The sequence below is a fragment of the Pygoscelis adeliae genome, unplaced genomic scaffold (genome assembly GCF_000699105.1).
Source record: "Pygoscelis adeliae isolate BGI_AS28 unplaced genomic scaffold, ASM69910v1 Scaffold72, whole genome shotgun sequence".
Classification (NCBI taxonomy): Eukaryota; Metazoa; Chordata; class Aves; order Sphenisciformes; family Spheniscidae; genus Pygoscelis; species Pygoscelis adeliae.
The window spans coordinates 3,082,678-3,091,732 of record NW_008824286.1 but is presented as its reverse complement, the minus strand read 5'-3'; the positions used below and the strand labels follow the sequence as shown (position 1 = coordinate 3,091,732).

The 9,055-nt window shown below is 44.6% G+C and overlaps 1 protein-coding gene across 2 annotated transcripts in view; it reads right to left on the bottom strand.

Annotated features, from left to right (window-relative positions):
- Positions 1 to 5,743: 5,743 nt before the first annotated feature.
- PPP1R16B (protein phosphatase 1, regulatory subunit 16B) overlaps positions 5,744 to 9,055 on the bottom strand; it is a 40,144-nt gene continuing 36,832 nt past the window's right edge. The window contains exons 6-10 of one of the 2 annotated variants that reach the window (XM_009318662.1): positions 8,661 to 8,786; positions 8,211 to 8,286; positions 7,946 to 8,075; positions 7,034 to 7,202; positions 5,744 to 6,423 (exon numbers count right to left, since the gene is read on the bottom strand). In XM_009318662.1, coding sequence (XP_009316937.1) covers positions 5,902 to 6,423; positions 7,034 to 7,202; positions 7,946 to 8,075; positions 8,211 to 8,286; positions 8,661 to 8,786 — 1,023 coding nt within the window. In that variant the 3' untranslated portion in view covers positions 5,744 to 5,901. The remainder of the gene's footprint in view (positions 6,424 to 7,033; positions 7,203 to 7,945; positions 8,076 to 8,210; positions 8,287 to 8,660; positions 8,787 to 9,055) is intronic. The other variant, XM_009318663.1, reaches the window with a different exon arrangement.

Here is a 9,055-nt window from a genome sequence, read left to right as displayed (position 1 = left end):
GCCCGAATCAACTCCCCCCGAGAAGGACCCTGTTAACGAAGCGTGTTGACGAACGCCTCGGACGTGACAAAACCCAGGAAAGGCAGTTAAGGTTTTGGCCTTCCTGCTTGTCCCCATCAGGAATTACTGCTACCGGCTGAAAAACAGGCGGCTGCGCCTACCGACACCCTAGAGTTACTCTTCTAGACAATTCCTGGCTGTACGTAACGGCTGTAGGGGAGGCAGAGGCAGATATTCAGGCAGTCCCAAAATGTAAACCAATTAAATAAAACTCAGTGGCATTTTTCTGTATTATTAAAAGAAATTTAATATAATTTTTAAATTAAAAAATTCAATCTCTCTATTAAAGACACTGAGTCAGGTGCTAATACTGTCAGACATACCCTTTTGGCATGAGTTTTACATACCATTTAAGATTTTATGCATTGCTTCAACATGTTAAGAAACCATCTTTTCATACTTACAGTAGCGATAAAGTCAATTCCGTACAATATCAAATATCCTTTTTTTAAAAAAAAGTTTTAAATATATTAGACTCTGATTGCCAAAATGCCATTTTATACACAAAGCTGCTAATACAATATACAGTTCTTACATTATTTTTTTCACATAAAATACATTTAATCAAGTTTTATTTGTACATCGTTTACTACTGATCAATGGAATTAGGAATTATTGCGGAAGGCTTGCCGTCGTTTGTTAATATCCTGTACATGCAGCAGTCACACCGAGCTGTACCAGGGTTACCGACACCACTGTAGCCCATTCTCACACTGCAATCCACAGGCTGAAGACGTAGAGGTGGCAATGCTAAGGCTGCATCTGCACTGTTTTAAAACCCGTATCTGTCCTCCAGCTGCAGGTGGAGATAATTGCATTGGTGTAAGTTTGGGAACAGGTATCTTGAGCAGAGTCTCCTCTGCTACAGCTTCCGCAGTTGAAATATAGCAAAACATTCTAGGTCATAATCGTGCCATGGCAGATGTTGCCTGAAGAACCCAGTGGTACTCGAACTGGGGGGGGATGGGACTGAGAAGTCCATTACCAGTTTGGCCAACATGAAAACAGCAGAATAAAGCTGAAGAACAACCGGGGACAACAAATTCTGTTGTACAGCCACAAGCAAAACAGAAGAAAAATGTAAATACTAGCTGTGTTCTGTAGTAAGAGGCTAGACCGTGCTACTACAAGTGTGTTACGGACTCTGCCTGTAGAGAACTGCTATAACAAAGTAGGTCAACGTGATTTGTTAAATTAGAATGAAGACCCTCGGCATTTCCTGCCTGTGTATTTAGGAAGAGAGAACCGGTGATCATGAGAGAAATTGAAAGAGCAAATGAAAACTCCAAAATCTGGCATGCTCTGAACTGCTATCCCCTTGCAAAATAGTCTCCAAGTTAAAGAACAGCACAGTTCACATAGTCACCACAAACCTTCCAGAGACTAGTTACTGAGTTACCTTTAGCAAGTATGATAAGGCACAGAAATATCCAGACGCAGGGAGAACACCTTCCAGCAGACGGACAACAGTTCATCTGTGGCTCACTGAAGACCAGTGCTTTTGCTTTCTTGGTTAAGATATTCCTATTTCATGGAATTGCTGATTTGGTTTCAGCAGAGAGGATCTGGGTAAACAGAGCTCCAAGATTAAAACAGAAGGGCACTAAAAAGAAGTTGTAATGCCATTTGGGAGCTTCTAAGTGCTTTCAACCCCATGAAGTAAGACCCTGCTCAATAAACTAGAGAATTCACTGCCTCCACTGAGTACTGCACTGCTTCGTTATTGCTATTGCCCTGCCATGAGCTTCTCCTTCCCTACCAGGAGTTCCTCACCCATGTGGTTCTTCAACCACACCTGCAACATGGTACAGAATCACATCAGCTAGAGTCAGTTCTTCCCAAAATTGGGAGGGCTTTAGGATTCTGGGGCACCACAGAAGTGAGACTAAGTGGGCTGAAATCGCATCACTTGGTAGGTGAAATACAGATCCAGGTCTGACGTCAAACAGATCCCAGCAATGGTACTTAAGCCCTTATCTAACACTTCAGTGCTGGGACTTTCTTGGTTGAGCTCAGTAAAGCAGAGACGCTCTTTTGAGACACCTTTTTTTCTGTCTAAAAAAAAGTCTTTCAACATGGAAAGTAAAGCTGCTCTCATCAACCAGTTAGTTTGCCAGAAACAGCGTGACTTCAGCATACGGGAAGACTTTGCAAGCAGAAGGGTTATTCTCATGTGCAGCTCTGCCTACAATAGACCCGTCAATACATCCACGTTCTCAAATCTTTGTGCAGTTTGTATGAACAACTACAACCTTCGGCTTACTGCTAACAAAAGTGGGACTCTAATCTGACCTTGAATCTGTACCTCGATGTTTACTGAGCCTAAAAACACTGAGTATAGCATAAAAACCCCCAAATCTTCCTCTAATAAGCCAAGTGCTAGATATGCCAATCACAATACGATTTCTAGTTCCTACAGCTTTCTAGCAATATTAGGATCCAATGAAATAGCCAAGTGCCTTCTGCTATGTACCTCAGAGCTCTCCACTGGGATGGCCTTTGAAACACATAGATGTAAAAAAACCCACTATTGTTGTAACACTGCTAAATTTTATAATAAAAAGCCCTATTCCTAGAGGTAGGCTCCTACAATGCACATGTAAGAGTATCTATGTGTTTATTATTCCCCCAAAAGCCTGTTTGTCTCTACAAAGCTTACCAGAAGCAGGTTAAATATCCACTTTACAGAATTGCTCATCCGAGACCTACAACCAACAACTCTGCGTGCAGCATGAGCTGCCAGCGCCTTCCCTGAGCGTATTTGCCAGTGCCCCCCAGGCAGTGACCATTATATCCGGAATGTCACCAATACATAAGCGCAAATCCATTCTAGGTCACTATTCAACAGCCTTCACAAGTCCCACTCTGATGCAACTTCAGCCCAAAGCCAGTGACAGATAAATACTTGGCATGGCTGTGAAACATATCCTGGAACATTTATCGATTACTGACTCTCTCGTCTGAATAAGAATTGCTTACATTTGATCAGACGCCACTAGACTTCAGTGAGCATGTGAGCTTACAGTGCTAAAGCCAGAAGAGCTGTATTACAGCCAATTTTACAATTACAATACAAAGTCCAATTAGGGGGATGTTTTGTAATCTCGAACCTGTAATATCTTTTGCCTGATAGTAAATCAATTGTTGGTTTGCTCAAGATCACAGCTAGAGTGATGAGTTCCTGGAGTTTTACATATAAACAGAGTGAAATACCAATGGACTAAAAGCTGTTTGTCCAAAATGGACTGGCTTCCTACAGTTTTAATGTATTAACAACTCTCAGTGAAAGCAAGCCTCAAACTACTTAACACTATTGCATTCAACGGTCTCCTTTTCATTTGCTTAGAGTTCGGTAGGATTCAATACCCTTGATAGCACAAAATTGCTCTGAGAAGGAAAAGGGCCCAACTCCTCCCTCCCTGGGAGGCAAGGCATCAGCTGGCCCCAAATTCTGCACCACTTACAACCTAGTGGATAGCGGCACCAAAATTTGTTACACTGAGTCCAGAATTCTCATTAGGATGGATGTGGAGAGACAACCCCCACCACTATGGGAGAACAGAGGCATCTGAAAGATCATCTCTCCCTGTTCAGCAATACCCAGGCTACACCTGGTGTTATCCCAGAATAATTTTCTTGAGGAAATCAGAAGACCCACACAGATGTGTTAACCACACACAGATGTGGTGAAGTCTGTCCAGTTACCAAATCATCTTCTTTCTCCTAGAGAATGACTTTTAAAATCCCTTAAGGTTAAGTCAAGCACAATAGTATTTTCTAGTCTTATATTTAGCATACGCGTTTCAATAATGGAGGAAGCCCAACTTCTCTGAATGTTTCAAAACATACAAAGAAACCCCCTGCCTTTAACTGAACTGAGGTTTTAAAAAAATCAGATCAACTGCAACCATTTTCTAATTTGTTCCTAAAACTGCTGAGGGAAGAGAATTGTATCTTCAGAGTTCAAAAGCGTAAATTGTCAGCCTGGTAATAACCTCACAGGTCCAAAAGTGTTTCCCGCACAGCGTGGTTGTGGTGGTGACACACAGCCACCTCTGCTGCCTCGAGGAGCTGAGAATGAGGAGCCCAGAGCCCTGTATCACAAAATATCCAGCTCCAGAGATGGGCTAGATTTGATGGGGAGCAGAGGGTAGCACTTAACAGTGACTGGCAGCCTAAGTCACTGGATTTAATCCACTGATGGCTTACAGAGACCCAAACAGGCTTATGTTTTCAGAGTCTGGAATTTAAACTGCCGGAGAAGACACATATTCATGCAGGCAAATAGTTACGTGTGCAATAGCCCCTCTGTGCAGAAAAAGGGTTGAAGATTTACAGTTACTTCTGTAGATACAACTTGTTAACTCAACTGTGGCCAGTTCCTCGGAGCTGTCTCCCACGGGGCACTCTCCTTTCACCTCCCCCAGGTATGCAAAGCCTTAACTTGCTGAAGAGCCAGTGCCAAACCCCCAGGTTATACCATGCTGGTGTTTCTCAGGTAGCCTGTCGGAGCTGACATGAACTACACTAAAACACTGGTGTTGGTGTGCCAACCGCTCTACAGCAGGGAGGCTTTGCTAAGGACTGCACGGCGCTAGGCGACTCCTTTATACATAGGGGCATTTAAGTTTTCTGACAGCTACTAACCACTGCTAACGACTTCAGCATGGGAGCTGGAAAAACAGACACAAAAAAAAATATCCTGCCCTGCTGCAATGTTCAACTACCAAAGCAATGACTTAACATTTATTCATCAGCCAAAGACTGCAGGTTAACGCAAGTGTCATAACATCTAGGGAGATTAGAAACACTTTCATGACATTTCTAGATTAGTGTTGGCAAGCCTTTCCTCCTCATCCCTCCCCAGCCCTGTGGTTCTGGAAATCCAGAAAAATGAGAACGCAAAGCATACTGCCCCTAGTATCTGTGTTGAGCATACAGAGTAAATAAACAGAATCAATAGGAAAGTGAGATCAGCAAAAGTCTTTTCAGTTTTAACAAATTAAGAGTCTAAATAGTACAAATAAAGTTTTTAAATTACTTATCCCAATATAGACCTTTGTCAGTATTTTATTGCAGTAAAATTCTATTGCCAGGGCCCCTTATTGCAACATCAGTTTTAAAGCCTACTGAGTGAAGCCTGTTCCAGGAAAAGTTCTGCTTAAAACCTGATGGCAGTCTGCAGTGACGAGTTTACATGAGCAAAACAGGACCCAACCAGCGCACAGTTTTTGATGGTGAGCTGTCACTGCAAGGAGATAACACCTTGCAAACTTCCTAAAGCAAGTGCAGCGTCTATGCTTGCTTGTTGCTCAGGCCCTGTAAGTGCTGGATCCAGCTGTACGGAAAACAGCTCTGTCCACTCTTGCAAACCCCGTGTGGGGGTTGATCTCCCCGCCAGGATATATGCATCACCCAAGAGTGAAAATTCAGGTCTAAACTGTCACCTTCCAGAAGCCTGGTGACTTACAGCAAGAGGCTCAGATGCAAAGATTTTAATTCAGATCCTTTCTTCGTTCCAAGGCATCTCATGACTTCCCAAGGATGGGGAGGCAGTGCGCCATACCTTCTTCCCCAGGGAGCAAGACTAGGGCGACTCTTTTTACATCATACTGATGCGCATCCCTTCCTCTCCTAAGAGCCTTGCTCCACCCGCATTACTCATTTAACTGCAATGGAAGGAATTGGCAGGGTAAAGTACAATTCAAGATGAATGAGGCCGCCACAGTCAGGATGTCCATAACCAAATTCTCCCTTTGGAATGCAAACAACCTGGCCACTGTGATGGATCCAACCAGCCCACCCACGTCTTGTTTCCTCTGGGGTGAGAAACAGACGAGACTAGGAAATTCTGCAGCACCCATGCACCTTCTCCTCCATTTCCTCCATGGGAGCTTTGAATTTCAAGAGGGGTGGATCACCACTGGACACTGTGTAATACACTGAGGTCCCATTGGAGCTGTAGGGAGAAGTCCTGGATCCGATTAGGTGTGACTTGGCCTCACCCCCATTCTCGGCAACTCCTCCCATGCCACTGCCGAAGTGGGTGCTGAGGAAAGGGTGATTGAGGAGTTTGGCTGCAGCCCGCTGCCGCTTAAGTTCGGAGAGTGTTTGATGAATATGCTCCTTGTAGGCACCCCAGAACTGCTGTGTGTCAGGGAGCCCGGGGTTGCCGTAGGGCAGCATGTGGCCTGGATTACTGTCAGGGTCAGCGTGCATACTCCAAATGTCCCCGTTGGAAAAGGTGTACTGGTAAGTGCTGGCAGATGCCATGAGTCCATTCTGGAGGGGGATTTCAGAGTCACACTGGGTGCTTTTGTTTGCTAACTCCGGAAGGAGGGAAGAGTTCTCCAGCACTGAATTCTGTAACAAGAAGACATGAAAGAAGAGCATCTTCCCCTGTCCCTCGTAACACAGTTCATCCCTGTGACAACTTCCTAAGCCTGCTCACACTAAGCCCTTCCACCAGACAGGTACTGCAGCACAAACATTGAACTGACCCACTAACAGGACCCTATAATGCTGTGAGCCCCAGCCAGGAGCTGGCTCCCAACCAGGAACATGGAACGTTAACTCAGAAGGACTCACTTAAAAAAAAATATAGAGAGATAAGCATATTAATATAACATGACAGTAACTGAATTAAAAACAAATAACTGCAAAACAAGATTACAATTCTTTTGTGATTACCAGTTTGTTAGCTGTAAAGGGAAATGCACACGCTATTTTTTCCGAACTTCCTGGTTCACTAGGGCCGTATCTCAAAACTATGCAGCTGTAAATCCAAAACAGTCTTTCCACATGAGTGGGATACCCCAGTTCATACCAAATGAGAATTTGGTCTTTTGCTTACATCTGATGGATGAGGTTTACGAGTTTTTCAGCCACCTTCCATCCCAGGGCACCCATTGTTATTGAACCTGCGCTACCAGCCCTCCTCAGTGACTCCCATAATACAGAACAGATTCCTTACGGGGTCTGTATTCTCCTGGTCAGACCGAGTCTCCCCAATTTCTCCAATGAGACCCGAGTTTCTTCCTTCTTCTGCTGCCCCCAGCTGCTGCCAGACGATGGCCTCTTTCTCGCACTCCTTCCTGTAGAGGTTTGTTCGGTCAGAAAGGCTGGCCCTCCTCACCACCTTCCTGCAGGACAGGGAGAAGGGGCATCGAAGCTGTGAGCAGGACATGACGTTTCCTCTTACCCTGTAGCTCTTCTCACCTCCTCCTCATGCTTCACAGCCTCTCCCACTGGAATGGAACGTGAACTTAGCTTCCTGGCACCCACGCAACGCAAAGACACTAATGTGGATATTAAAGGTGGGAGGAATTTTAAGGAGTTTTAAAGTAGTACTGCAAATTCACGTTAGATCTCATAGAGCTCACCTAATGGATCTACTCTGCAACCGGTGGAGTAAATGTAGAGGGAAAGGGCCCACAGGCTGTTTAGTGAGTTTTGTGGTCTGCAGGACTGCTTTGGTGTCTAGTAAACATAAAGACCTGTGCAAACTATCTCTGAACACAGTATCTCGGCCATGAGACATATTATTGAGAAGCTCAAGGTAATCCGTTTGAAGCAGTGATTCTCAGACACCCGTATCAGTGGTTTAACAGGGTAAATTCTCACCACTTGGTTCTCTGTTCGGAGCAGTTCTTAAACCACAACAGTGCAGAGCCATTTCCCCCCCTGAAAAACAACACCTCTTTCTAGTGAAAGAACCACTCTTCAAAGGAGCTCTGCCTTCAGCAACCGAAAGTCAGCTTCTGCCTTTCAGAGCTTGTTCAGAAAGGACAGACGGGTTGTTCTCCACACACCGACCCCAGGGCGCAACCACATCTGGGTGGCCAAGCTAATGCACCGGGTGACCTGCAGGGAACAACGCACTTACCCCCGGCTGCCAGTGCTGGAGGTCCTTCGACTCAGGGAGGATTTATGCCTCATCTGAGACTTCATGATCACATCGTGTTTGTGTTTCAACTCCAGAAGTAATACTTTGAATTCCTCCTCTTCACACAGATCTATGGCACACACAAACCAAGCCATTAATCAGACGGTTCAAATGTGGTACCATTCACACCATGTGAAGATTTCAGCATGCTTAGGGGGAAAAGCTTTTCTTGGCAATCTCTTTTTTTTAAGCTTAGTAAACTCACCTATTGGCATCTCATCCAAAGATGTCCTGGCACTCAAACTAGCCCCATGGGACACAAGCAGCTCAGCCATCTGCATCTACAGAAAGGGAAAGAAAGCCAAGTTGACGGAGGTATTTTAGGCAATGAAAAAAATTTTTGAGGAGGAAAGCCTCCTCAAAGCTGAAAAGTTGGAATAAGATAAGAAGCAATGGCATACATGCTCAACTCGCCTCAAATTATTCTGGTACGTCTGTGATGTTAAACATTGTTCCTACCATTCAACTGCACAGACGTACTTTCCCCGAACTTTCTCAGCAACAGGTTCTTTCTGGAGCCCCAAGGACCTCATCTGACACTGTCCAGTGAGTCCAGCCCTAGTACAGATTTTTTCCATTTGCAGAGTACTCCACAATATGTCCAGGCAGAAAGAAATGTCACCCTCATACATGACATTTGCAACAAAATCATTACCTGTCCCCAGAAAGCAGCAGCATGAAGAGGCTCCCAGCCGTCCCAGTCCTTAACATCCAGGCTTGCCCCCTGGTCAAGGAGGACTTCAGCTGCATGCAGATAACCATTGGCTGCAGCTATATGCAGCTAGGAGACAAGGAACAGAGCATGAACCACCTCAAGGACCACGAATGATTCTATATAGCAAGTTTCAGTGGAGTTTATGGATACGATCTGGACAGGCAGCACATTTCACATTTGGCAGATGCCATCAGGTCAAAAGCAGGTTGTTCCTGGTACTAAAACTCAGTATTACCTGCATATAATTCTGTTTGGAGAGGAAACTGCTTAACAGTTCTTAAAATAACTTACACATACGGGTTACAAAAATAATGTTTTCACATTTTAAATCAAGG